The sequence below is a fragment of the Mustela nivalis genome (genome assembly GCF_964662115.1).
Source record: "Mustela nivalis genome assembly, chromosome: 4".
Classification (NCBI taxonomy): Eukaryota; Metazoa; Chordata; class Mammalia; order Carnivora; family Mustelidae; genus Mustela; species Mustela nivalis.
The window spans coordinates 406290-433978 of NC_139023.1; the positions used below are offsets into that span (position 1 = coordinate 406290).

Sequence of the window (27689 nt, forward strand, 5' to 3'; positions counted from 1 at the left end):
GGCACCACCCAGCCCTCCCTCCATCACCCCAACCCTTTCCTCTACCCACCGCCCCTCCAGCAACCCGGTTCTGTTTCTTAAATTCCACACAGGAGTGACATTTTACGGTATTTGTCTTTCTCTGGCTGCTTATTTCACTTAGCATAATGCCCTCTAGTTCCTTCTACCTCTGCGGAGATATCAGGAGCACACCTTGCTGCCACAATTATCCGGGCCAATGAAACCCTCGGAATCTGTTCTCTGTACTGCGTCTGCCAACGGAAGCACACTTACTTCTGTTTTCACATACCTTTCTCTTTCAGTGAATACTCTCCCAAGCTACTGATCACTTCCTGCTCCGAACCGAGTTCTTCACTGTAAGTACTTTGAAATCAAGCAATTCTTTAAAAGCTTATCTTAGCACTGGGGGAAAGAAAAATGGGGGGCTTTTTTAAAGTATTTGATTTCTTTACTTTCAGCTGAAAGACTGTTTTCTTAACTAACTGCTTTAAATTTAGTCAAATTCAACAAGTATGTGCCAAACATGTTTTAGATGCCATGCTTTTCAAAGGACTGTAGTCTTGAATTCTTACCAACTACTGTTTCCAGCAAAAAACACTTATCAGGTGTTATGTTTACTAACTTGATCACTAATTTCATTCCTTATATTAATACATATGCATATTTACTTGTGCTAGTCTAATTTTTTTGTGCTTTGAAAATATTTTATTTCATCTATCCAGTAAAATGTCAGAAATAGGAGATGGAATTTGGGGGGTTTACTAATGAATCATGAGAATCTTTTAATTTTCAGTATGAAAGGAAGAAAACAGACTAGAATGTTTCAAAATTAAATATGCACAGAGATGTTACCCTTCTCACCTACCATTACATTTTTACCTTTGAAGCTTAAGAGATGAGACATTGGGGCGCCTGGGTGGCTCAGTGGGTTAAAGCCTCTGCCTTCCGCTCTGGTCATGATCTCAGGGTCCTGGGATAGAGCAGGGAGCCTGCTTCCCTTCCTCTCTCTCTGCCTGCCTCTCTGCCTACTTGTGATCTCTGTCAAATAAATAAAATCTTTTTTTTTTTTTTAAAGAGATGAGAGATCAAGAAACAAAAATGTTTCAATTAAAGTGAAAAGAATCAGGTGTCTGGCTGGCTTAATCAGTGAAACGTGGGACTCTTGATCTCCGGGTTGTGAGTTTCAGCCTCACATTGGGTGTAGCGATTACCTAAAAATAAATTTTTTTTAAAAAGTGAAAAAAATCGGGACACCTGGGTGGCTCAGTTGATTTAGTGGCTGCCTTCGGCTCAGGTCATGATCCCAGCGTCCTGGGATCGAGTCCCACATCGGGCTCTTTGCTCGGTGGACAGCCTGCTTCTCCCTCTGCCTCTGCCTATCACTCTGTCTGCCTGTGCTCGCTCACTCTCTCTCTCTGACAAACACACAAATAAAATCTTTAAAAAATAAAAAGTGAAAAAAAAATCAAAATTTAGTAGTAAACACCAGAAAGAAGAAGAAAGTTTAAGTAATAAATTTAGTACCTGAATTGATTAATGTAATAGAGTAATACATTAATTCTCTTGGTTAATATCCATAAGATGATGGGCTGTTCTTCTCAAGAGTTTGTGTTCCAAGGCAGGGGAGATAGATATGAGGTTAGTCGTAACTAAGACCAATTGGTGAAATTAGGGTGTTTAACATGTGAGCCAAATTCTACAAGATTTCCTAGCATTGAGGCCATTCCATGAAAGGAGTTGGTAGTCTCTCTTCAAAACGTGTGCACAAAGATTCCCAGCTCAGTTCCTCCTGTCTCCATTTTTTTTTCTTTTCCCTGAGTGGAATTTTCCATCACTCTCTGTTCCTGTGGGATCAAAGATGGCACCAAACAAAATAGCTATGGGGTCACTTAGTGATGGGCAGAGCCACTGGCCATGGAGGAACTACAGACATCTTAGTCCCTACCATATCTAACACAACGCTTCCACATGCATTGGCTGCCCAACAACTGTTTGCTGAACTAGATTGCATTTGTAGTTGTTAGTAACAGAGGAGAAATGAAATAGCCCCAGGCCATGGTGTGACAAACTGTGTTCTGCAAAGTCACTGGGACTGGGATGTCCTGGGATGCCCGGGTTCTGAGCAGGGAGCCGACAGCAAAGGAAAGAAGGAAGCTAGTTCAGCCTGTGCTCCTCAGGCAGGCTGGAGGCACTGGCATAGGCTGTTATCTGCCTGGAGAAAAGAATGATTTTTCTGATTCTCACCAAGCTGTGTCTACACAAAAGAGCGACCTTTCTCTGCACAACAGCATCTTCTGGCTTAGGAGCACCCTGAGGGTGCTGGGGACAGATTCCTACACCCCAGCCCAGCCCATTTCTAAAATAACACTTTTGGAGGATAATACCCAGGATTCTACCTCGGAAACAAGCTCTCCAAGTGGTTTTTACACAAAGTAAGTGTTGGGGACCACCGACACGGGGAGACAGGCTTGTAGATCTGGTCTCAGAAAGTCTTAGCTTCTTTACTGGGCTTAGAGAGATTCCAGGCAGGTTGTCTCCTGTTACCACAGCGGCTCTCCACGGCCCCAAACACGCTGCAAACCTGCCTTGAACACCTGGGGTTGAAACGGTTGGGGACTTGGTGGCCGCCGCACGGGATTTGCAGGTCACTTGGACACTGTGCATTTGTTACGTTTCGAGATTTTGCTGCAACTTGAAGCTCCCTAGAATTTGTGAGATGATATTTAGGCCACAGAGCTGCGCACCGGAGTGTTCGCTTTCTCCTCTCCATTTTACGACTATCAGGAAGGCGTTTCCCGAGTAAGAGATCTCGTGTGCGCGTTTACAAAACCCTTTTCAAAATCCCCTCCCCCGGCCCGGTAATGTCTGCGACACCGGTTCCGCGCAGCTCCGCTGCTCCGGGCCGGGCAGGGCAGCCCTCGGCCCCCGCAGGCCCCGTTCGTCGGGGAGGAACTTCCCTCCAGCGCGCGAAACCTCCGGGGCCCGCGCGGGGCGCGCAGTCATCTGTGCGGAAGCGTCCACGGAAGCACCTGCGCCCGCAGTTTCCACGCTCGCAGAGGAAAGCGGCCGTCGGGGAAGCAGCAGCGCCGAGCCCCGTCTGCCGGCCGAGGACCACGCGCGTCGCCGAACTGAGAAAGGGACGTTTTGTGCAGATGCGGCGCGGCCAGCATGGGCCGCTGCCCCGGACCCAGCACGGGGACCCGACGTCGGAGGCCCCCGGACCGTCCGGCCTGCGGGGCTCTCGGGCTCGCAGCGGCCGGTGGGAATCCCGGACCCTGCAGCGCCCCGAGGGCGACAGTCCGCGGAGGGAGGACGACCCCGCGGCCGCAGACACGTGTCTAGTCTGAGTCTTCGGGCCTCCGGGAGGACAGCGGGGGCCGCCGGGGCCGGGACGCCGACCGCGCGCTCTCCGTTCCGCCCCGGCCCGTCGCAGGGCCCCGCGCGGCCCCCGCTCCCCTCCCCCCGCCGTCCCCCCTCCCTCCCCCCCGCCGTCCCCCTCCGCTCCCCCCGCCGTCCCCCTCCCTCCCCCCCGCGCCGTCCCTCTCCCCTCCCCCCGCCGTCCCCGCTCCCCTCCCCCCGCCTTCCCCCCTCCCTCCCCCACCCCGCGCCGTCCCTCCTCCCTCCCCCCCGCGCCGTCCCCCTCCCCTTCCCCCCGCCGTCCCCCTCCCTTCCCCCCGCCGTCCCCCTCCCTCCCCCCCCCCCGTGCCGTCCCTCTCCCCTCCCCCCGCCGCCCCCCCTCCCCTCCCCGCCGTCCCCGCTCCCCTCCCCCCACCCGCGCCGTCCCTCTCCCCTCCCCCCGCCGTCCCTCTCCCATCCCCCCGCCGTCCCCCCTCCCTCCCCCCCGAGCCGTCCCCTCCCTTCCCCCCGCCGTCCCCGCTCCCCTTCCCCCGCCGTCCCCTCCCCTCCCCCCCGCCGTCCCCGCTCCCCTCCCCCTCGCCGTCCCCCCTCCCTCCCCCCCGCCGTCCCCCTCCCTTCCCCCCGCCGTCCCCCTCCCTTCCCCCCGCCGTCCCCCCTCCCCTCCCCGCCGTCCCCCTCCCCTCCCCCCGCCGTCCCCCTCCCCCCGCCCTCCCCGCTCCCCTCCCCCTGCCGTCCCCCCTCTCTCCCCCCCGCGCCGTCCCCCTCCCCTCCCCCCCGCGAGCTCTCGCTGTCTCGGAAATGAAGTTGTAAAAACCTGTATTTCTTTTAAACAATGGAAAAGAAAAAAAGAAGAAAAAGAAAAGGAAAGAAGGAAGAAGCTACGCCGGTTGCGGGAACACGTTTCTGCTCCCGGAGGGGCTGGAGGCCCCGAGTCCGTCCGCGGGATTCACCGGACGCCGCGTGCCCGGCGCTGGCTCGGGGCCGGGGTGCGGGGGTGCGGGGGCCGCAGCGCTGGGGTCACCCGCAGTCGCGACTGTTCTACGGACGTTACTGACTCACTTGTTTGAGAGAGAGACAGAGAGCGGCTGAGCGAGCGCGGGAGCGGACGGCCCAGGGGAGACGCGGGCGTCCCCGGCCCCCGCAGGACCGTCCCCGCCGGCCAGGGGCAGGGCTGGAGCGCCGCGGCCCGTGCGCCGGGGAAGGCCGCCTCCTCCGGGCGGGAACCGGGAGCCGCCGGGCCGCGGCGCTGCGAGGAGGGTCGGAGGCCGCTGCCGCGGAGGAGGGGTAGCTTGGCTCGGCCGGACCCCGACCTGCCCTCTCTCGGCCCCTTGACCTCCCCGCCGGACCGGAGCCCGAGCACAGCCCGACGAAGGTCCCCGCATTCCGCCGCCCAACACGCGCCGCTCCTCCCGACCGGCCCGCGCGGGGCGGCTCTCCCGGACCCGGCAGCGCCACGGACCCCCCTGGTTGTCACCGCGCCGCTGCCCCCACGGACTCCCGGTGGTCGCTGCGCCGCTGCCCCACTGACCCCACGGACCCCCCGGTGGTCACCGCGCCGCTGCCCCCACGGACCCCCCGGTGGTCACCGCGCCGCTGCCCCCACGGACCCCCCGGTGGTCACCGCGCCACGGACCCCTCGGTGGTCACCGCGCCGCTGCCCCCACGGACTCCCGGTGGTCGCTGCGCCGCTGCCCCACTGCCCCCATGGACCCCCCGGTGGTCACCGCGCCGCTGCCCCACGCCTCCCGGTGGTCACCGCGCCGCTGCCCCCACGGACTCCCGGTGGTCGCTGCGCCGCTGCCCCACTGACCCCACGGACCCCCCGGTGGTCACCGCGCCGCTGCCCCACCCCCCCCGGTGGTCACCGCGCCGCTGCCCCCACGGACCCCCCGGTGATCACCGCGCTGCTGCCCCCACGGACCCCCCGGTGGTCACCGCGCCGCTGCCCCCACGGACCCCTCGGTGGTCACCGCGCCGCTGCCCCACCCCCCCGGTGGTCACCGCGCCGCTGCCCCCACGGACCCCCCGGTGGTCACCGCGCCGCTGCCCCCACGGACCCCCCGGTGGTCACCGCGCCGCTGCCCCACGGACCCCGCGGTCGTCACCGCGCCGCTGCCCCCGCGCTCGCCGGCCCCGCAGCGCGGCGGGTTCTCTCTTGGCGGACCGCGGGGAAAGGCCTTTGCAGCGGGTTTCCTAAGAGCGCAAAGATGAAACCCAAAATCCACTCTAGTGATCTTTGTAGAAAGGCAGACCTGGGGCGCCGGGGCGGGGGGCGGGGGGCTGAGGGGGGGGTGCCTTGGCGGGAAACAGCTGCCTTTGACTCAGGTCAGGATCCTGGGGCCCCGATGAGCCGTGCTCGGTGTGGAGCCTGCTGCTCCCCCTGCTGCTCCCCCTGCTTGTGCGCTCGCTTCCCTCTCACGCTCTGACAAATAAAACCTTAAAAAAAAAAAAAAAAAGGCAAACTTAATCAATTTAAAATAAGTATTAACTGCTCTGGATGTAGTATGGTATTTTATACAAAAAAGAGAAATCCTTTAGAATACTTCCTAAGAATGGTAAAAATTTTTATAATGCCTGTATTTACATTATGCACTGCTTGAATTTAGGAATATATTTTTACAGCACTGGTAGCAGATTGTTTTTGTGTTTTTCACTTTAAATCTTAGGGGGCTCCCCTCTTCCCATGTTCTTTTTTATGTTTTGCTTGGCTATTTTTAAAAATAATTTTAGGCTTAGAAAAATGCTGCAAAAACAGCACAGACAGTAACAAATGTTGACCAGGATACCAGTACTTAGAACCTTCACGCAAAATGCAGCCATTTGGGAAAACAGTTGGAAACAGTTTTCAAAATGCTACACGTGGTGAGCACTGCTACCTTCCAACATGCTAAAGGCAGAGTTACCACTTTGACCCACAACTTTGACTTCTGGGTATCTATCCAGGAGAAATGAAAATAAATGTCCACACAAAAACCTGTAGACAGTAAGTGGAGCCTTCGTTAATAATCAAAAAGGAAAACCCTGTAAATGTCCATCAACTCATGAACAGATAAACACAAGATGGTTTGCCCACACAGTGGAATGTTACTCAGCCGTAGAGAAGTACCGGCACACGCTAGAACACAGATGAACCTTGAAAACATCACACTAACTGAAGGAAGTCAGTCACAGAAGACTACACACAGTCTTGTATATCCCAGGGATATGTTTTAAGACACGCCAGTGGATCCCTGAAACCGCAGATGGTACCAAACCCTATATATACGATTTTTAAATGCATACATAACTATCATAAAGTTTAATTTATAAATTAGGCATAGTAAGAGATTAGCAGCAATAATAATAGAACAATTGTGGCCATATACTGTAAAAAAAAGTTATGTAACTATGGTCTCTCGAAGTGTTATTACATCTACTCACCCTTCCTGAGCTGATAAGATGCCTAGGTGAGGAGATAAAGTGAGGTGAGTGATGTTGGCTTCGTGAGAGCTCCAGGTGACCACTGACTGCTCTAGGCAACAGCACTAGGCGACTGGACCTATGTCAGAAGGAGAAAGTTCTGCTTCCAGACCTCAGCGGACCCTAGGTAACTGAAGCCACGGAGGAGGACTACTGCACCATCTGATTCCATTTACGTGAAACGTCCACAATAACCAAACCAGTAGAGACAGATTAGAGACCATTGGGAGCTGCGGAAGTGAGGGGGTGTGGGGAGTGACTAGTAGTAATAGATATGGGTATTTTTAAGGGATGTGTGATAAAAAAACATTCTAAAATTTGATTATGGTGATGGCTGTGCAACTATGGATATGCTAAAATTTCTCAAGTATACTTTTTAAGTGAGTGAATTTCATGGCATGTAAAATATATATCCCTCAATAAAGCCATTTTTTTTTAAGTGCACAGTGTCCCTGGGAACTCTTCACCCAGGTTTCCTGATTCTTCTTGTAAATCACATGACCGCCGTGTAAACATTGAAACCAGGAAATTAACATTGAAAACAACTAGCTAACAAACCGACAGATCTTATTCAGATTTTCCTAGTTGTGCCCCTGAAGTCCCGGGGAAGGGAAGAGGAGTCTTTGGCACCCGGGAGCTAGCCTGGTCCAGCCAGCAGTATGGCTATGTACTGGCCTGGCGCTCACGCTGGATTGTTGCGGGGTTTCTTTGTTTGTTTCTTGTTTTTGTCTTTTTGGAGATGTGATGGACATCTAACATTATATTAGTTTCAGGTGTACAACCTCATGATTTCAGACTCGTACATATTGTGAAATGTTCACCGTAATAAGCCTGGTGAGCATACCACGACATATGGTACAGATTTTTTATAGAACTTTTTTTTTTTTAAGATTTTATTTATTTATTTGACAGAGGGAGGGCGCACAAACAGGGGGAGCAGCAAGCAGAGAGAAAGGGAGAGCAGACTCCCCGCTGAGCAGGGGGCCCGATGCGGGGCTCCATCCCAGGACCCTGAGATCACGACCTGAGCTGAAAGTAGACACTTAACTGATTGAGCCACCTAAGTGCCCCTTGATGAGAACTTTTAAGCTTGATTCTCTTAACAACTTTCAAACATACAATCCAATAGTATTGACTATAACCACCAGAGTGCATCCGCAGGCTCGCTTGTTTTGTAGCTGAAAGTCTGTACCTTTTAATCACCTTCACCCATTTCTCCCATACCCCACACCCCACCTCTGCAGCCACAGAGGTTCTGTTCTCTGTATCTGTGGGGTTGGTTTGGTTGGCCCGTTGATTGCTTGGTTGGTTTTAGACCCCACATACAGTATCTGTCTTCCTCTGCCTGGCTTACGTAACCGAGCATAGTACCCTGCAGGCCCATCCGTGCTGTCCCTCACGCTAGATCCTGATGTTCTTCTCTTACGCATAAAGAATTTCACAGAGCATTGATGTCAGATAAGGCTAGTCTGTGACCATGATGGATCAAGATGAAACACGTGCACTCCATTTGAATTTTAGACATTATTCAAGCCACAACCGACCAAACGGTGTCCTCTCCTGGCTAGTCTGAGTGATTGCTGCTGCTACACCTCTGGCAGAATTAACCTTGCATTCCTCCGTGCTCCCGTAGATCCTATTAATAGACGCAAAGGTAGGATTGTATTCCGCTTTTGGGGCCACCTCTATTCCCTTGATCCTCCTTCAAATCTACCCAACCAAAAAGTGTTTCTAATACCCTTCTCCGGAAACTTCTCACAGTCCCCAGTGGGCACCTTCTCCCTTGCGAGAATGCGCAGTGAACACGACTTTGCTCAACTCTGATTGTGTTCTTCATGGTCTCTGGCTGAAGAGCGTGGACAGCTCCTCCTTTTCTGTTCCAGGATTCAATTCAGGATCCCAAATCGCACTTAGTCTTCATGTCTCTGTAGACTCCTTCCATCTTGAATATTTCCCTTTTTTTTGTCTTTCACAATCCTGACACTGTTTACTGGCCAGATGTATTACAGAGTCTCCCTCCATATGTGTTTGTCTGATACTCCCTTACAAGTGGATTCTGAGTATGTTTTATTGGTAAAGTAACGCAGAAGTGGTGTTGTGTCCTTCAGCACATGACAATAAACAAGGACGTGAGCGTCCCTTCATGAGCCTCGCCTTCAACCACTATCACTGTGGTGGCACCTGGGTGGCTCACTCTGTTGAGTGTCCTACTCTCAAGGTCAGCTCAGGGCATGGTCTCAGGGTCGTGAGATCAAGCCCTGCGTTAGGCTCCATAGTCAGCGAGGAGTCTGCTCGAGACTTTCTCTCTGTCTCTGCCCATCCCCATCTCAACATAGATCAATAATGATCCCTGTGGTGATAATGGTGATCTTGGATCTTGTATCTCCATCACTCCTTCTACATTCATTAATAGGAATTCTATCATAAAAAAGCACTTTATCTTCACCCTCATTTTAAAATTTGTTTTTATTTATATCAGCATGGAATTGTGGGTAGTTGCATTGGTTTATGAGTTATAAACCATTGCTAACATTAATTTGTTGCTCAGATTGTCCTGGTTTGGCCACTATGAGAGCCATCAGATGAGCTCTGAGGTTCTGTCTCTAAGCCATTCTGGAGCCCTTTTTGAACTTTTGGTCCTGGATCAAGAGGTTCCAGGCTTCTCTTGTACTTTCCTTGCTCTAGCCTGGAATCAGCCATTTCTCCAATGAACTCTGACTCCCTTTTATTGGAAAATGGCATTTCAAAACCAAGATTTGGGCACAAGGTATATTCAGGGATAATGGATTTTTGTTGCTTCTAGGTCCTCTCCGTGGGCGGAGCTAGGAAATAGATTTATGTACACACATGTCTGTATCTGTGTGTGTTTGCACGTACGCGTGTGTGTGAATAATCGTGATCCCGACAGCTCAGGATTCCTTCCGCCCTCCTCCTTCCCTTTGGTAATTTCTTTCTCTGACAGTAAAAAACCTCAGTCTCATTACCCACAACATATTTATTTGTTCAAGCCTCGCATGTACATATATACAAAGAAGTTTCAGAACTGTTAACCTATACCCTTGTGAAAAACAAGTTTCCTAACTAGGGACTAACTTGGTTCCTTTTGTCTTTAGCCTTATATTACACGGTCAAAACACGACTTTCTGCCGGCATCACGGTTACCTTTTCCTTCCACACTCCCGTCAGTGCGTTTCTAATATTAATCGGAATACAGTCAGGTTACTTTGTCACCGTGTATATTGCCTTTGGGGTTCTTTCCACATTCTGATGGACTTTAATTGTCCCTTTGTGTGTTGACTTAATGTGTGACATACTAGCATGATTTAGAGGAAGAGCCACACAAAAGGGTACACTTGGGGTATCCGCCCAGCCCTACCACTCCATTTCCATCATCTTGTTCTTTTCACCCCATGTACTCTGAACATGACACATTTATTCATCTCTGGTTTATTCTTTCTGTATTTCTCATTGTACAGTATGTTTTCTTATAGCCCCTTATTTCTCATATGAAGGGTATCAGACAACACGTATTCTTTTGTGCATGGCTTATCCTGGAAACCATTCTATATCAGTTTATAGAATAGGTTATCCTCATTCTTTCTTTGATAGCTGCATAATGCTCTCTTGTATGGATGTCCTGTTAGAAAACAAAATTCAACGGAGTAACATTTCAGATCTTACTGGCTTTGTTCAATGATTGTGAGTCAGGCAGCATGCAATCTACTGGGCAGAAAGGAGCTGCAAGCAGCTGTACCAAAGGAAAGACTTCTACGGACAGAAGGGAGCAGGCACAGGGCCGTTATACTAGACAAAAAAGCAAATAAATGGTTATGCCGGGTCAGTTTTCTTTAGGGGTTCGCAGGGGTCTATCAGGCAGGTCATCTAATAAGAGCAGATTAGGCAGTTCCTGATGGACTGGCTGAAGATTCCATTTCTGGGAGGGCTGAAGCGACTCTCCATGCGGCGACATGGGGTTTAGCCCGAGTGCCTGCCTTGTCCCCGACAGAACGTCATTATTCAGCCACTCCCCGAGTACGCGAATAACCTCAGACATGTACATCTTCACATGGTTGGAGATACATGCTCAGGGGCATTTCAGGAAGTGGGAAGACAGGGTGGAGTGGGGACTGCACACGAGCCCCGATCCGCATGGTGCGAGCTCCTGCCCGGCGGCCGCGTTCCCACAGCAGCACTTGCCAAGAGAACGCGTGGCATGTTTTTTAATTTGTGCCAATCTGACAGGCATTTAATTGGTATTTCCTTAACTTTGAGTGAATTTGACCGCCTTTTTGATATATATCTTTTAAGAGTCATTTTTATGTTTTTTTTGTGAATTATCTGTTCCTGCCTTTTTACTATTTTCTTAACTTTAGGCCTTTTAAATGTCTCCCATTTTAGAGTCTTCTTCTTTAAATACTTAATGTTGGGGCTCCTAGGTGGCTCAATAGTTAAGTGTCTGCCTTTGGCTCAGGTCATGACCCTGGGGTCCTGGGATCAAGTCCCGATTCCAGCTCCCTGCTCAGCGGGAAGCCTGCCTCTCCCTCTCCCACTCCCCCTGCTTGTGTTCCCTTTCACGCTGTGTCTCTCTTGGTCAATTAAATAACAAAAATCTTTAAAAATAACAATAAATAAACAAATACTTAATGTCAGGGAAGCTGGGTGGCTCAGCTGGTTGGGTGGCCAACTCTTGGTTTCTGCTCAGGTCATAATCCTGGGGTCCTTGGTTCAAGCCCCACTCCGGGCTCCCTGCTCAGCAAGGAGTCTGCTTGAAGATTTTCTCTCTTTCTCTCCCTCTGCCCCTCTGTCTGCTCATGTACTCTTTATATATATAAATATATATTTAGTTATATATATTTAATTATTAATTATTTATATTTATATATATTATATATTTATATAAAGAGTACATATATACGTACATATATACGTATATATGTACTCTTTATATATAAAGAGTACATGAGCAGAGGGGCATGTATATATATAATAATATATATAATATGTATATATATAATATATATTATTGTATATAATAATATATATTATTTTATATAATAATATATATAATAAATCCTTGAAAAAATAATGTCAAATCTTGTGCTTTGAGACACTTATAATCATTTTATTAAAACTTTAAATGTGTGGTGTTTGGGTACTATACTCACTGATGGGCAAGAAAATGCCTAGAGCTACTTGCTGATAGTGATGATGTTCAACAGAAACAAATAGTTAAGAGACCCTTTTTAAGCTTTTCCTGCTTTCTAAAAAAAAAAAATTAAACTAGTTTATCCTCATCCAGAATAACTGAGCATTCATTTCATGATACCGTTTGCTAAGATTCGCATCTATGAGAGCGGACCTGGATAATTTATTATTAGCTGTGACGAAACCTGGCAGATTTAGGTGCGTTTGAACCATTCTTGCGTGATATCCTTTCAGCTGATGGAGAAATATCCAAGCTATAATCCTGCTTTTAAAACTATCCCTGGTGTCATACACTGCACTCTCTTCTTGTTCAAAGGAACCAGAAAACTAGCTAAGCGTTAAAAAGTCATGAGAGCTGTAAAGAAACCAGCTAATTCAAGAAAAAGAAAAGTGTAAAATAATATGGAACAACGTAGATACTTTGTATTGGACCTGCTCTCTGTATGCAGAAACTAATAAGGCAAATATTATGACAATGCTTGAGTATCTTGAAGCACTGTATTTTCAGTTTTAACGTGTGCATGTATGTGTGTGCTTCTCAAAATGTCCTGGAGACTGAAGTGGAAATGTATGACATCCCAGTGCCCAGCACACTGTAAGGGAATCAAGCCTCCTGTAAGTGCTTAAATCAACGAGGCATGTGCCTTTATGAGGGTAACATTGTGCTTGGTGCTAAAGGACTAAATATGAAAGGGGGTGCCAGGTCTCAAGGAGGTCACGATAAGCCGATGGCGATGTGACAGTGTCCTCAGCACAGTGACGGAGTGGGAGTCCAAAGCCAAGAGGCAAAGGGTCTGTGGAATGAGCCTGAGACGGATTTGAGTTCCACAGTTTACTTAAACTCCCTGAGTGTCCATTTCCTTATCAACTCAATAAAAATAATAATTCCCACTTTGCCAGGCTGTTGTAAGATTAGGTGGACAATGTGAGTCCAGCAGTGTCTGCGGGAGAGTAGAATCTTGGTGAATATTGGGTGATATCATTACCAACAATTGTATATGGAAGTCATCAAAGTTCCCTGCTATGCTTTTGTACATGATAGCCTCTCTCCCCTATTTTACCTGATACCTGATACCTGGTACCTAAACTCATCTCCAGACTTGATCTCACTGAATACTATCAATAGGGACACCTGGGTGGCTCAGTCGGTTAAGCATCTGCTTTCAGCTCAGGTCATGATCCCAGGGTCCTGGGATCAAGCAGGAGTCAGGCACCCTGCTCAGTGGAGAGCCTGCTTCTCCTTCTCCCTTTGCCTGCCACTCTGCCTTCTTATGTTTTCTCCCCTCCCCACCCCTGCTCTGTCAAATAAAATCATTAAAAAAAAAAAAAAAAAAGAACTCTCAAAAAGTATGTGAGGTGGTTCGGTCAGAAACCGCTTTCATGTCATACACTAATAAATGGAAACTTAAATGACTAGACAGGTAAACGACTAGTTCAAGATCACAGAGTTTAAGAAACCAGGATTTAAGCAAAGATACTCTCACTCCAAATCTAATCCATGATCTATGACCCCCCCACTGCCTCTGCTGGTAGAAATTAGGATTAACTTCACAAAATGGACTTCATAATACACTTTGCTGAGACATACTGTCAGGACTTGTCCCAACATGTGTCGAAGGGATCCCAAGCCGGCACTGAGTGGGGGATATAGGCTTCAGGTAAATTTGAAGTGAAGAACTAGGATACAAAAAACCTGGAGAGGACTTCTGTGGTATTGTGCTTTATAATAAGAAATACATATATGGTTTTTATCTCTGTTCATGGCACGGAGCGCACGGAGCTTCTAAAATCTTCAGAATCTCTTAACTGATCAAGAGCGATAAAGGTGTTCTCTTATTCACACCAAGCCCCTCTCAAGTACGGGGAGTTTATCTAGAGAAGTGATTTTCAGAAAACCCTTGAGGATGGGGCTGGTTGCCGGGAACCAGCCTTGTGATCAGAGGGCTGGAACGTTCAGCCCCACCTCCCAGACTTCCAGGGAGGCGAGCGCAGCTCAACATTGAATTCAGTTACCAGTGGCCAATGGTTTAATCAATGATGCTTAATGCAATAAAGCCCCAGAAGGATGAGGTTCAGGGAGCTTCGGGGTTAGGAAGCCAAGCAGGGGGGCAACCCCAGACTCCACGTGTTCTGAACTTGTGCATCTCTGCATCTTTAGTTTCCTTGGTTTCACAGCAGTGGTCCAGTAAGTAAACCGTTCAGCTATTTTCTGTGTGAGCCCCTCTAACTGATTGAACCCAAGGAGGGGTCCCAGGGACCTTCAGGCAGTAGCTGGTGAGTCGCAAGTGCGGGTGACAGTCTGGGCTGGTAGCCGGCACCCGAAGCGGAGAAGTAGGAGCCGTCTCGTGGGGCTGAGCCCTGCGCCTGCGGGTCTGAAGCTCCATCCTGCCGGCGCGGGTGGGCACGGAGCTGGACGGTAGGACACGGCCGCTCTGATTGCAGAACCGCTTGGTGTGGGGGAAACCACCAAACATTTGCTGAGCGGAAGTGAAGCAGACTATCCGTGGGGAAGCAGAAAACAGGGGAGGGTTGTTTATTATTATTATTATTATTATTACAACTGCTAATCATAAATAAATCCAAAACAAAAAGAAACTTATAAAAGGAGCAGGAGGGGAAAGGTATGTTTGCACCAACGTTTCGGATGGCGCCATATGAGTGAAGCCTGCTTTCTGCGGTTCACTACTGTGGGCGCTGCAAGGTGGTCATCTGTTCCCCTGTCTTGTGTGGATACTAGAAGCCTGTCTAAAAACTGTACCAATAATCCGGTTTTTCTCCCTTACTCTGAAAGAAGCAATCGGTCCTTTGATCAGTTCAGTGAATTCCTTCCCCCAGGGACCTCTGTCCTCAGGGGAGTAGAGAGAGAAATTATATTCTTCAAAGATCAGGAACCAGGGGCGCCTGGGAGGCTCAGAGGGTTGAGCGTCTGCCTTCGGCTCAGGTCACGATCTCAGGGTTCTGGGATCGAGCCGGTGTGGGGCTCTGCTCAGCGGGGAGCCTGCTTCTCTGTCTTCCTCTCCCCTCCACTTGTGCTCTCTCTCTCTGTGTCTCACATGAATGAATAAAATCTCTTTTTTTAAAAAAAGATCCGCACGCAACTTAATCAAATCATCTCACTTGCCTGGGAAGCAGAATGCCTCAAAACAGGTTTCCATGAGCAACCTTGAGTCTACTCACACCAGCTTTTTCCTTTCCAGACCACAGCCACTGAAGACCCTGCCTTGGAAATGCAAGCCCAGGGCCCGGTGGTCATTGTGACTCAGCCTGGATGTAGTCCCATGCCCCAAACCTCGAACTGGCAGACGGGCATGTGCGACTGCTTCAGCGACTGCGGAGTCTGTAAGTGCTGGGAGATGTGCCTGTCGTCGCTGGGGGTGGGGGGTGGCAAGGCCAGAGCCCTCCCTCTTTCCTCCCGTATGGTGTAGTGAGGGTTCCCGGCCTCCTACAGGGCACCCGGCACATCGGCCAGTGAATGGGAAGCGAAGGAGAAAGTCTTGTGCTGGTTGTCGGTCATTTTTCTCCAGCACATCAGTCGATAGTCGTACTTCTAAAATAAGTTCTGGTTAAGATGGTGTAAGGAAGCTGATGATTCTCACAGTGGTGGGTTTGGTCTAATGATCGTAAATAGACCGTACGTGAAAAGAAAAGAGGTATTTCCAATTTAACTTGATTTAAAAAAAGAAGAAAAAGAAAGAAAGAAAAAGAAAAACGACTCTTCTTGTTGCGTATGTAGACTCCCTCCTTCCGAGTTACACAAAGCATTCATCCATGGCTGTGACGTAAGCTCGGTCAGGAACTCTTTAAACTGATACATTTAGGTTTTTATACACCTGAGAATAAAGAATTCTAAAGGCTGTCAGCTTCTCACCCAAAAAAGGATCTCTGCCTCTTCTTTGTTTCCTTTTCGTGAACCTCTCCAAGTGCAGCTGGGGAGCCACGCTCGGGGATGGGGGTGTCAGAGGGGACCAAAGAGCTCAGCTCTTGACCCAACCGAGGAACAAACAGGCACCCACGACCAAATTTGCTCCGAGGTTGGTTTGCCTGCCTCAAGCCGACAGAGCGCCCTGAGAGAAGGAAAGAAAGTACGTCAACCTTAAAGTACCAGTGACAGTGAAATTCGGATCAAGTTGACCCTTGAGCAACATGGGTTGGAACTGCGCTGGTCCGTGTAGATGCAGACTTTTTGTTTACAGTCCAGCACTATAAAAGTATCTTCTCTTCCTTGTGATTTTCTTAGCATTTTCTTTTCTCTGGCTTCCTTTATTGTAAGAGTACGGTATGTGACACGTACAGCATACAGAATGTGCATTAGTAAAGTGTTGAGGGCATTGGTAAGACTTTCGTCAATAGTAAGCTATTCGTACTTCGGTTTGGGGGAGTCAAAAGTTACACGCAGATTTTTTGACTGCGCAGAGGGCCAGCGCTCCCAAACCCCCACATTGTCCAAAGGTCAACTGTACATTAGAAAGCATAGAGAGAAAAAAAATTACCTAGAAAACGGAACAATGGGTTTGCTCATTGGCTCTCGCTTCTTACTGGATGGCCTGGGGTGATGACTTACACTTCTGAAGACATTAGTTCAACATTTGCCATTCATAGTAATACTATGTGACTCCATCACGAAAACCCTGTAAAGGTGAATAGCTTTGTCCTGCCTCTTGTATCCTCACTCAAATAAGTGAATTACAAGGTCTAATAAAGCTTAATTGCTTCATGGCAGGACTTTTTTTTTTTTTGAGAGAGAGAAAGAACATGAGAGGGGGGAGGTCAGAAGGAGAAGCAGGCTCCCCACTGAGCAGGGAGCCCGATTCGGGGCTTGGTCCCAGGACGCTGGGATCGTGACCTGAGCCGAAGGCAGACGACGTTCAACCGACTGAGCCACCCAGGCCCCCATGGCAAGACCTTAATTACAGCCCTGACCAAATCATTCTCCCTTCTTAAAATATTTCGGTGGCTCCTTATGACCTTCATGACCAACTCCACACACTCACGCCATCATCCAGTCGCCAACCTGCCTCGACTTCCAGCTCTATCCCGGTCCCACCAGCCATACTGAATGGACACCGGCTATTGCCAAGACGTGCCAAGTGATGTCAGAGGCGCTCCTCCCCCGTTTGTCTACCTGCCAGATTCCACGCGGCTGTCAGTGCTCCGATGGAGCGGCACATCCTCTCAGAGCTGTTTGAGGCCTCATTTCCGTGGTTGACCCCTTGACACCTTGAGTAGGTTTCCGCTGGGGAATTTTCATGTTATTATCTGACTGCTCTCCTAGACTCCAGAAAGAAGCAGTCCGTTTCGAGGACAATCTCTGGAACATGGCTAGGTTTCTGTGAGTCGTTCAACAGATGAGTGAAGGCGGGACGCACACTTGCCACGGTGTGTGGAGGTCGGAAAAGACTGGGTGGGGCGAAGGGAAAAGCCGGTGCAATACTGGGCAAAAGCATGGTGGATAGCCTTGGCAGCAAGATGTGTGGCCAAGACCCCATGCCTGGGACTGTCGTTCATGAAAGCAAACTAGCTTCCACAGGTGGCTGGAACAGAGCGGACTAACGCGTGCCTCTGGCTTCCCGTGTCCAGGTCTCTGTGGCACATTTTGCTTCACGTGCCTCGCGTGTCAAGTTGCAGCGGACATGAACGAATGCTGTCTGTGCGGGACGTCCGTCGCAATGAGGACCCTCTACCGGACCCGATATGGCATCCCTGTGAGTCTCTTACAACACTGTGACATTCCAACATGCTCCCATATTGAAAACCATCATTGTAAACCTGCAAGCCATCTGATGGGGTCCCTCGTCCGAATTTGCTTGGTTGGCATTTCCTAGCAAGTGCAACCTTCTATCCAGTTGCCGTAGCAAGAGGTGTCCTTGGTTAGGTGACCTTCTAGGTTTCCGTTAAAGACCTTAGAGCATAAGCAACTCTCGTATCTGCATGTGTATCAGACAATGGATGGGGACTATTCAGGACCCAGCATGCCCCAAGTTCATGATAGAGGACACCTCACTGAAAGCTTACGCCAGCTGTGCCTATAAAGTGAGGGGGTCCACATTTTACAGATGAGGACTTTGAAGTTTTCAGAGGTGGAGTACCTCGCAAAAGACATGCACTTGGAGTAGAAGTTGTCGATATTCAACCCTGCCTTTGCATGAAGGTGCCTTCCATGATGCCACAAGCTGCCCTTTATGTAGTAGGTAACTCACCAGTCAAAAGAGATACAGATGATGCAGACCTGGGTACACACAGATCCATATAACAAGAGCGACTGTAAGGAAGAGGTTGATGTGACCGTGAGGGCTGGCAAGTCCAAACACCACAGCAGCCGGGCAGGCTGGGAGGAGCTGCAGCCCGGCTCTGAGACAGCCGGCTGGCAGGGTTTCTCTCCTGCTCTGGGGAGGTCGATCTTTCTCTGCTGCGACCTTCAATGGCTTGGATCAAGCCTGCCCACATCACAGGGTATAATCCACGTCGCTTAGGATCCACTGATTTAAATGTTACTGTCGTCTAAAAAGTCTTCATAGAAACATCTAGAATATATGGGTACCATGATCTAGCCAAGTTGATACATAAAATTAAGCATCACGGGGAACAAATGACATGGCAAAATATATTAGGAAAGTGTTTAATTCCATTGAAATTATTTTATTTTTTTCATTTAAAAATGTTTCTTAGTGCTTTGATTACAAAAATAATACATGCTATAGACCTAATTTTATGACAGATTCAAACACAGAATTATGGAAAGTAAAAAGTGAAAATCTGACCCCTTTACACACAATCAGCGTGTTATGTCGGCAATATGCAGTATGCAGACCCTTGTTAACATGTTCACAGTACTCCCCTGCATCCGTAATGTACTCAGTCGCTTCCTTACTGATGGACGGTCAAGTAGAGCTGCAGATTAAACAGTTGTTAGGACATGGAAGTCTGTACGTGCACTGGTACTTCTGTAGTCTGGTGCCCGAGATTAGATTGATAGATCCCAGGGTAGGCACGTTCAAAATTTGAAAGATACCATCAAATACTCCTCCAAAAGGATTGTATCAACTTATAATCCCGTAACATTAGATGTGTGCCCCATACTGGGTAATATTTTTATGTTCACATCAAGATTAAAACAACAACCAAATCTCATTTGCTTCTTTGAAGAATTCTTCACGCTTCCCACGTCCCACATCCCAGTCAATGTTTTCTGTCCTTACAGTTTGCATTGTCTGCAGTTTATGGAATCCAAGTGTCAGTCTCTACTCCTCTGCCCACCTTCTTTTAGTCAGCGTACCTATTTTGAGATCCACCCACATTCTTAAGTGTTCTTACACAATAAATTAAATTAGGGAAAAAAGAAAATATTTGGATGACAAATAAGTATATAAAAAGATATTCAACATTGGGTCACCTGGGCAGCTCAGTGGTTAAGCCTCTGCCTTCGGCTCAGGGCATGATATCAGGGTCCTGGGATCGAGTCCTGCATCGGGCTCTCTGCTCAGCAGGGAGCCTGCTTCCTCCTCTCTCTGCCTGCCTCTCTGCCTGCCTGTGATCTGTCTGTCAAATAAATAAATAAAATCTTAAAAAAAAAAAAGATGTTTAAATCATTAGAGAAATGCAAATGGAAACCACAATAAGATACCACTATTCAACTATGGGAACGGCTAAAATTAGTCAGACTGAACCACACCATATACAGCCAGATATGGAGGAACTGAAACTCTAATGCAACGCTGGTAGGAGTGTAAAATGCAGTTTCTTAAAAGTTAAACACACTGAGCCATTCTACTCCTAGATATATATTTTTTCTCTTTTTTTTTTTTCAAAGATTTTATTTATTTATTTGACAGACAGAGATCACAAGCAGGCAGAGAGGCAGGCAGAGAGAGAGCAAGGGAAGCAGGCTCCCCGCTGAGCAGAGAGCCCGATGCAGGGCTCCATCCCAGGACCCTGAGACCATGACCTGAGCTGAAGGCAGAGGCTTTAACCCACGGAGCCACCCAGGCGCTCCTACTCCTAAATATTTACCCCCCAAAACATATATCCATACCAAGACTTGCCTCAGATGTTCAGAGTGGTTTTGTGTGTAACAGCCCCCAACTGAAAACAATCCAAACGCCCCCCAGCAGGTGAACTAACAGCGATCCAGTCCTATAATGAAGGAGTGTTCAGTAATAAGAGGGATGAGTCATTGATACAAAAACCTGCACGGATCTCAAGATGAATTGAGTTTTAAGTTGTGGGTAAAAGAATGAAGGGTCATCACTAGTTGGTAAAAATGTGTTGTGGGTCATCTCTAGGGACTAAAAGCAATCAGGAAAGACCTATGCAGCAAAAGGAAGAAAAGAAGCAAAAAAAAAAAAAAAAGAAAAGAAAAGAAAGTGGGGGTGGGGAGGCACGGCTGTGTGGCTGTCGGTTCAGCAGCCGCCTTCCACTCAGCTCATGGTCCCAGGGTCCTGGGACCCAGCCCTGCTCGGGGCTCAGCAGAGAGCCTGCTTCCCCCTCTCCCTCTGGCCCTTCCCCTGCTTGAGCTCTCTTTCTCCATCTCTCCATGTCATATAAATAATAAAATAAAGTAAAGTAAAATAAATAAATCAGTGAATACCAAACATGAGACGGTCCAGCTGTCTCACGCGTGACAGCAATTCAGATTTCTCTGCTGTGCCGAAATACCCTTTGTTCTTCCTTCCAGTGAGTCTGTGTTAAGTCCTAGGGAGGCTGATCTCCTGGAGGATGGGTGAAGAACTGCCCCCACGGCCAGCACCCCTCTCCCCTCCTAGGGCCCCAAAGCCCGCACGGGGGCCTCTGTTAAGTTCACCTGCCTGCTGCACCCTGGGGCAAAGCCACAGCCACAGTGAGTGCAGGGCTGGCCTGGCAGAGGGGTCCGGCTCCAGTGACCCTCCGGCCCTCCAGTCCCCAGCCCGTTCCTCCTCCTTCCGAGATCCGGGTTCCGGGTTGAGTGGGGGGCGGGGGGGGGGTTAGGCCGTGGCCTGTCCATGACTCTGTCAGGTGTCAGCTTCCCCCGCTCGGTTGGACGATCCCGGCCGTGTAAGCCCGTGTGCTCCCGGCTTCCAGAACACTGCTCGGAGTTTCTGGCCGCCGAATAGCCCCGTCCCCGTTTTCCAGTCGGGTTTTACTTGTTTGCCGAGCTCTGGGAACACCTGGCTTGATGTTAGGTCATCCAAGTATTGTCAAGAAAAGTGGTTGTCCACAAACTTCTCTCTCCCGCCACCGCCTTCCCAGATCTCTGGGGAGATTTTCCTCCCAATCAAAGGCGTTGTTTGGCCACTTTTTGAGTTTTCTGTTTGGAGTGTTGTCTGTAGAGCTCCCAGGATAAAAGATGAGAATTTCGTTCTGTTTTCTTCTCCTTCCCCGCCACAAACATGCGCCCTTTCCCCAGCCCACTCCCTCGCGCACCGGGACGTGTAATTCGGACGAAATCCGTGTTTGGCACTTACATTATGAGACGGAGTTTGCGCTCCAGAGCTGAGTCATGGAGTGAACCATGACTGCTTTTTCCACTAAACTTTCTTTTTCCTGGTCTTAATAATTCTTGGTGTTTTCATTAGTAATTTCCCACTTACTTACGAGTTGTTTTCCACTTACTTTGACCCCCAACTGCCTCAGTTTTCTCAGTCTCTTTCCAACCTATTCAACACATCAGACGTTCTACCATTTTCTATCTCGTCAGGGGAACAGGGGCCTGACCTACAACCGCCCCTGGGACTAGTCGCTCTGCGTTTGTGACGCTGAACTCCTGGCCCTGGGATCTCCTCTGCCTTCACGTTCCAGGCTCCGTTAGCCTCTCCCACGGGTTAGGCTCCTGCTCCTTACAGCCCGCATCTCCGTCCTCCTGGGATCTGTCCCTTGTTGCGGTGGAGACAGCCTCTAGCAGCTTCCTGAGACAGGCAGGAGGTGTGGGGAAATTTTGAGGTTTCACTTTCTGAAACTCTGTTTTTCCCTCATAGTGATTGACATCTCCTATATGTATTATTGCAAAATACAGGGAAACTTTTGATGGCATTAAAGGAGGAGTTATATGGAAAACTCTGTTAACATTTTCTTAAATGTGTCCATCCAAACTCTGAATTCAAAGGATCAGTTCTTTCTGCTTCTCTTCAAAGTGCCTTAAAAATCCACAAGTCCTAACTTCCAAGGAGGTGGGTTTTAAATTTCTGTTTCTCTTCATATTTCCAAACAGGGGTCCATTTGTGACGACTATCTGGTGACGCTCTTCTGTCCGCAGTGTTCTCTCTGCCAAATCAAGAGAGACATCAACAGAAGGCGAGCCATGCGCACTTTCTAGAAACTGATGGTAGGTCCCAGAATCTGCGTTTTGCTTGAAATATAATAAGGGCTTTGTAAATTATCCATTATTTTAAGTAATAATTCAATAATAATAATTCCTTAAGTCTCTCAAAGGTTATCTCAATATAATGATCGATTTATTGTGAGGATTTATTGGTTTCTTCTTATGAGGAAGACAGCTGCACTACCTTGCTGGGGCCACCGTAACTGTGGCTTACACAGTTCTGAAGGCTGGGAAGGCCACGATCAAGGTGTGGCCAAATCAGTTCCTCTGAGGGCTCTCTTGCTAGATTACAGACGGCTGCCTTTTCACTGTGTCCTCAAATGGGGGAGAGAGAGTAAGCGCTGATCTCTCTCATCATGAAGACAGTAATCCCATTGTGGGGGCTCAACTGCCTGACCTTATTTCAGAACTAATGATCTCCCAAGGCCCTACCTCCTTATGCCCTCACAGTGGGGATTAGGGTTTCAACAGGTGAGTTTTGCAGGGGGCATAGACATTCAGCTTGCAACAATAGCTTTATGTTTTGAAAAACATTTTAGTAAATAAAGGGATGGTGACTTTTCTTAGAATTCCTTTTTCTCCGTTAATGAGGCACTTACCACTTGTAAAATGCCAGAGTGTAGTGAGATACAAAAGATGCAGAAAACACGTCCCCTACAAAGACAATCAAATTGACAAAAGAAATTGGCAAATAACTATGAAGTAGTAGAGCAAATGAAAACCGCATATTATGTAATATTTGAATTGACTGCAGCATGAAGTGTCTATCCAGAATAAGGGGAGAGAGACTAAACAGGAAAATCGTATGGAAAAAGCGAACTCTGCAAGTGGTCATATAGAATATAGAGTATTTGGAAATGTTATATAGAATCTGAACTTCTGAAAATTAGTCAAATCATTTCCAACTGATTTTTCTAGTATTCTCAGAACGAGCTATTAAGTAGAAATAAACGTGATTTTTCTCAGTCTGCTGTAGCATTTACCCTGAGTACGGGAAGAAAGCATCCATTTTCCCATTCTTGGTAATACGCCGCTTCATTTTTCCAGTGGACGAGAACCCTGTATTGGTTAACAAATATGGAGGATATATTTTAAAATGTCATTTATTTAGCAAATAATGTATGAAGTACCTAGTCCTAGGCAGAAGAGTGCTAAGTGCTGTGGGGACAGAAATAAAGAAGCTGGCTCTCTTGTCTTTAGAGACTGTATACTCTGAAGGAGAAGGTCGGACAGCCTCTAGACAAAACGACGGGCTTGACTAATGCCTTTAGGCCAAGTGCTATTTTATGTGCGGAGGAAGAACAGATTATATTCTGTGAGATGTGGAAATGAAAGGCTCTTGAAAGCAGTGGGTTTTTGCTCTAAAGAGGACGTGAGTATCAAGGTCACAAGAGGAAATGGATGGCACTCAGATCATAGCCACGCGGTTCAGTGAAGACACTTAGGACACGGGCGTGGCGGGGAGGTCTGGAGCAATGCCAAGGGTGGGCCTGGAGCCGCGCGAGCCAGCAGCAGTCCGGCGTCCCCACCCCAGGGCCTCTGGGAGCGGGCGAGGGAGCAGTTACCAGAATCCCAAAGGAGTGCGCTCTGAGAAGGCTGCCCTCAGAGGACCCGTAACCTCTCACACTAGAGGGCAGGAGCAACCTGCGGCAACCTCACTGGAAGCAGGCCAGAGGAAAAGCGCCCTGCTCTCTCCCCTGAGTTCTTCTAGGCTGTCCACTGCTGCAACGCACAGCCCGCCGCAGGCAGGAAAGTGCTGCCCTGGTCTAAAGTCAGCCTCCCGGGCACACAGCAGGGCAGACAAGCAGGGAAACGGATCTGATGGGGCAGACACTAGATCTCACACGTGAGTTGTGACTTTACAGAAACAGATGTTGCTTCTAATCAGCAACAACATTAGTGAAGCTATAGAAGCAGAAAGAGGGAAAACATCTTTACGAGTTTAGGTCCATCGACTTGGCAAGAACATCTTAGTGGGAGAATCACTAGAAAAGGAAGATTTTAAAAGTGAGTGGGGGCCATGGCACGCAGTAGAATGAGATTAGGCTAATGATTTGGCCTTTTATTTGGTAAGCAGTTGGGGGTTACTGTAGGCTTTATGTAAGGAATAACGTCAGTGGAGCTAACCCTTTAGAAGAGTTACTGACGGTGTGCAACACAGACTGGACAGGACGAGGTCAGCAGCAAAGATCAAGAGTCAGACCACTTCAACCCTGTTTATTTAAGTAAATACACGAGACGGGTTGGGCAAAATATAAACCCACACATACATAATGAATCCTGACAACTGAACTTATTATTTTTTTTTTTTTTTAACCCCAGAGAGATTATCTTACTGGATCTTTGAATTGGTTTGAAGTAAAATGCCTTGGTGTTCCTGACTGTGGAGCATCACCTTGAACTCCACATTATTCATCAACACTGAAACTTTAGATATGCAAATACTTGAAGTAGGAAAAGCAAGAGACAAAGATCAAAGAATAACATGATTTCTCTTGAAAATAGGTTGAGGGGCACCTGGGTGGCTGTCAGTTAAGCATCTGACTTTGGCTCAGGTTGTGATCTCAGGGGCCTGGGACCGAGCCGAGCCCCCGTGAGGGACTTCCCTTCGCTCAGTGGGGCGCTCAGTGGGGCGCTCAGTGGGGCGTCGGCTTGTCTCTTTCCTTCGGCCCCTCCCCACCCTCAAACAAATAAATTTTTAAAAATAAATAGGTTGAAAGGGACAAAGGAACCAACAGAAGAATCTCCAAATTGTGGACGTCGGAACACTTGCAGCAACACAGTAAAGTAGTATTAGATTATAAATGAAATTTTTAGAAAAGATTATAACCAAAGTAAAGTATCTGTGAGTCCATACTTAGATATACATGTGTCTATATAGATACATGATTAAGCAAACAAACAAATAAATAAATGGGGGGGAGGGGCAAATCTCCCAGAAGCACAGAATTGCAAACAATGTACATGTGTATTCCTCCCTCAAGGGGATGGTGCGTAACTGCCCACCCCTTTCCAGTGGGTTTGTACAGTGACGTCCTTTCCGAGAGTACAGTATGAAAAGGGGGGGAAAAGCGTGACCTTAGAGTGGAGAAACCTGACAAGTTCAGTCAGGTGACCAAAGGGAACCTCATCGGTGATAGGCATTCTGCAAAACACCCAACTGGTACTCGTCCAAATCGTCAAGGTCGTCACAAACAGGAAGTCTGAGAAACAGTCGCAGTGGAGAGGAAACTAGGAAACATGATGACTAAATGCGATGAGCTATCTTGGGTAAGATCCTGGAACAGAAGGAAGACATTAGGTAAACAACTGAGAAATAGAAAGAAGTATATGCTTTGCTAAATAATATTATGTATCAACCTTGGCTCATTAGCTGTGTCAGACCTACCTTAGTGAGATGGTAACCGGTAGGGAAATTGATGCAGGGTATATGGGAACTCTCTGTACTATCTTTGCAATTTTTCTGTAAACCTACAATGATTCTAAAATTTAAAGTTTATTGAAAATAAAAGCGTAGATTAAGAAAATTCAAACCTGTTCTTTGTGTGTCCCTTGTAGGTGAAAAGCTCTCCCTGAAGCCGTTGACATCAGCAGATATCTCTTCAGCTTGAGTCTTCCTCTGCCTTTTGCAACTGAGATATGAAAGATCTGTGTGATTACCCCCCCAATAAAATGGAATTTTGATTTATTTTAAATGAATGTTTTCCGTTAGTTTTCCAAACTGGTCCAGCTCAGTTTCTCTTTGCTTTCCTATTATTAAACTTTCTGGCTTATGAATTTTGTGTTACGTTTGGCTCGTAAATCAAAATAAAAGATTTTACTAACAAGATTCTTTATGCTTCTTTGCTCTCGGTGTCTTTGTGTCATTAATTTTAAGGGTCAGTCTCACAGTTTGGTTTCTTCGCAGGAGAGTTTGGTCCATGGCAACTCAGTTCTCTTTCATCTAAGAACTTTGAGACAGAAAAAAAAGACTATAATGACAATCATAAGACACTTATAACACATTTGGCTAATCTTTTTGCTCTTTATCGTATTATCTATAAGTATTACTACTGCCGACAGAGTAACAGCACACTATGCCCTGCTTCCTAGCTGCACACCTGACAGGTGTGTGGTGTGGATCTCCTTTTTCTTCTCACTATGAAGATTCAGGACAAGTCATAAACGTTCAGTGATCAAACTCAGCATGACCCAGTTTTGATTAAATATCGATAAATGCATAAAGCAACTTTTTTTTTTCACAGTCATTATTCTATGTGTTCTATACACGTCATTTTGCCCTGATGAAAACCTCACTCCATGGTCTCCTTTGGTTCTCTCCCCACCCTTGAACCAAGTCAAGGGTTGGGACGGGGAAGGGGAGGCAAAACTACAGGAGAGGTTTATTGTGCCATTCCAGAGAGAGCAAATGTGGAGGTGCCTTACTGGGCACTCGGCAAACCGGAGTGTTCTACCCCTTCTCCTCACCTCATGGAGTTGGGTGCTTTGCAAGGTTGCATCTGGGATCTGCTCTTTTCACACCTCGTGTTGTGTCATCTGCTCCTACGGCTTCAACCGTCTCCTAGATGTCAGGGAGGACCGTTATTTCCAGTCTCCCCCTTACTGATGACATTCTGAATGACTCTTCAGCTGCCTACTAACCGAGTCCATCTGGTTGTCCCTTAGACCTTCTGTACCCCATATGTCAAATGGTATCACCACTTACTTAGCTGTTCAAGATTCAAACTCTAAGTACCAGGAAGTATCAGTGAGTCCTGAACTGACTAATCACCCTTCGCCCTTCTCCTCACATCTAATCAGCCACTGGCTTCTGTCACTTAAATTCCACTTGATAGCCCCAATGGATGACCTATTTTGCTTGCTGCTCTATCCCCAGGGCCCAGAACAATGTCTGACACCTGCTAGATACCTACTCCAATCATTCACAGAACGGATCAATCTGTCCTCTTCTCCTTGTCTTCACTGCCATGGATGTGGTCCGAACCTTCATGATGACTTCGAACAGTCAGGTACAAGCTCCTGAGCTAGTCCGCTCGCCTCTAGTAACTGCAGTTCCGCTACCCTCTTTCCAATCCGTCTTAAAAACGTCCTGCCCCAAGTTTAACTGTGATCATTTTTTTAAAAAGACACCCAAATTTCCCTGGCCCTCATAACGGAGCCTCGGTTTACTTCTTTACCCTATTCTCCTGCTATGTCTTCACTTTTTTTTTTTCTAAGATTTTATTTATTTATTTGACAGATCACAAGTAGGCAGAGAGGCAGGCAGAGAGAGAGAGGAAGGGAAGCAGGCTCCCCGCTGAGCAGAGAGCCCGATGCGGGGCTCGATCCCAGGACCCCGGGATCATGACCTGAGCCGAAGGCAGAGGCTTTAACCCAC

The 27689-nt window shown here is 48.0% G+C and overlaps 1 protein-coding gene and 1 long non-coding RNA gene across 3 annotated transcripts; one reads left to right on the forward strand and one right to left on the reverse strand.

The window, feature by feature from the left end:
• Positions 1–38: 38 nt before the first annotated feature.
• On the forward strand, positions 39–26141 carry PLAC8 (placenta associated 8). 2 transcript variants are annotated; one of them, XM_082726534.1, is made up of 5 exons: positions 39–356; positions 15219–15360; positions 17599–17723; positions 22202–22315; positions 25871–26141. In XM_082726534.1, the coding sequence occupies exons 2-4, from the start codon at positions 15249–15251 to the stop codon at positions 22304–22306; spliced, it is 342 nt and encodes a 113-aa protein (XP_082582660.1). In that variant the 5' UTR covers positions 39–356; positions 15219–15248; the 3' UTR covers positions 22307–22315; positions 25871–26141. The 2 variants fall into 2 exon arrangements, with proteins under 2 accessions (XP_082582660.1, XP_082582661.1); XM_082726535.1 differs by lacking the exon at positions 39–356 and adding an exon at positions 1469–2432.
• Positions 25025–25932, reverse strand: LOC309862552. Its single transcript, XR_014310578.1, has 2 exons — positions 25847–25932; positions 25025–25590 (listed from the first exon to the last, which is right to left on the reverse strand). It is a non-coding gene; the product is annotated as an uncharacterized lncRNA (long non-coding RNA).
• Positions 26142–27689: the final 1548 nt, after the last annotated feature.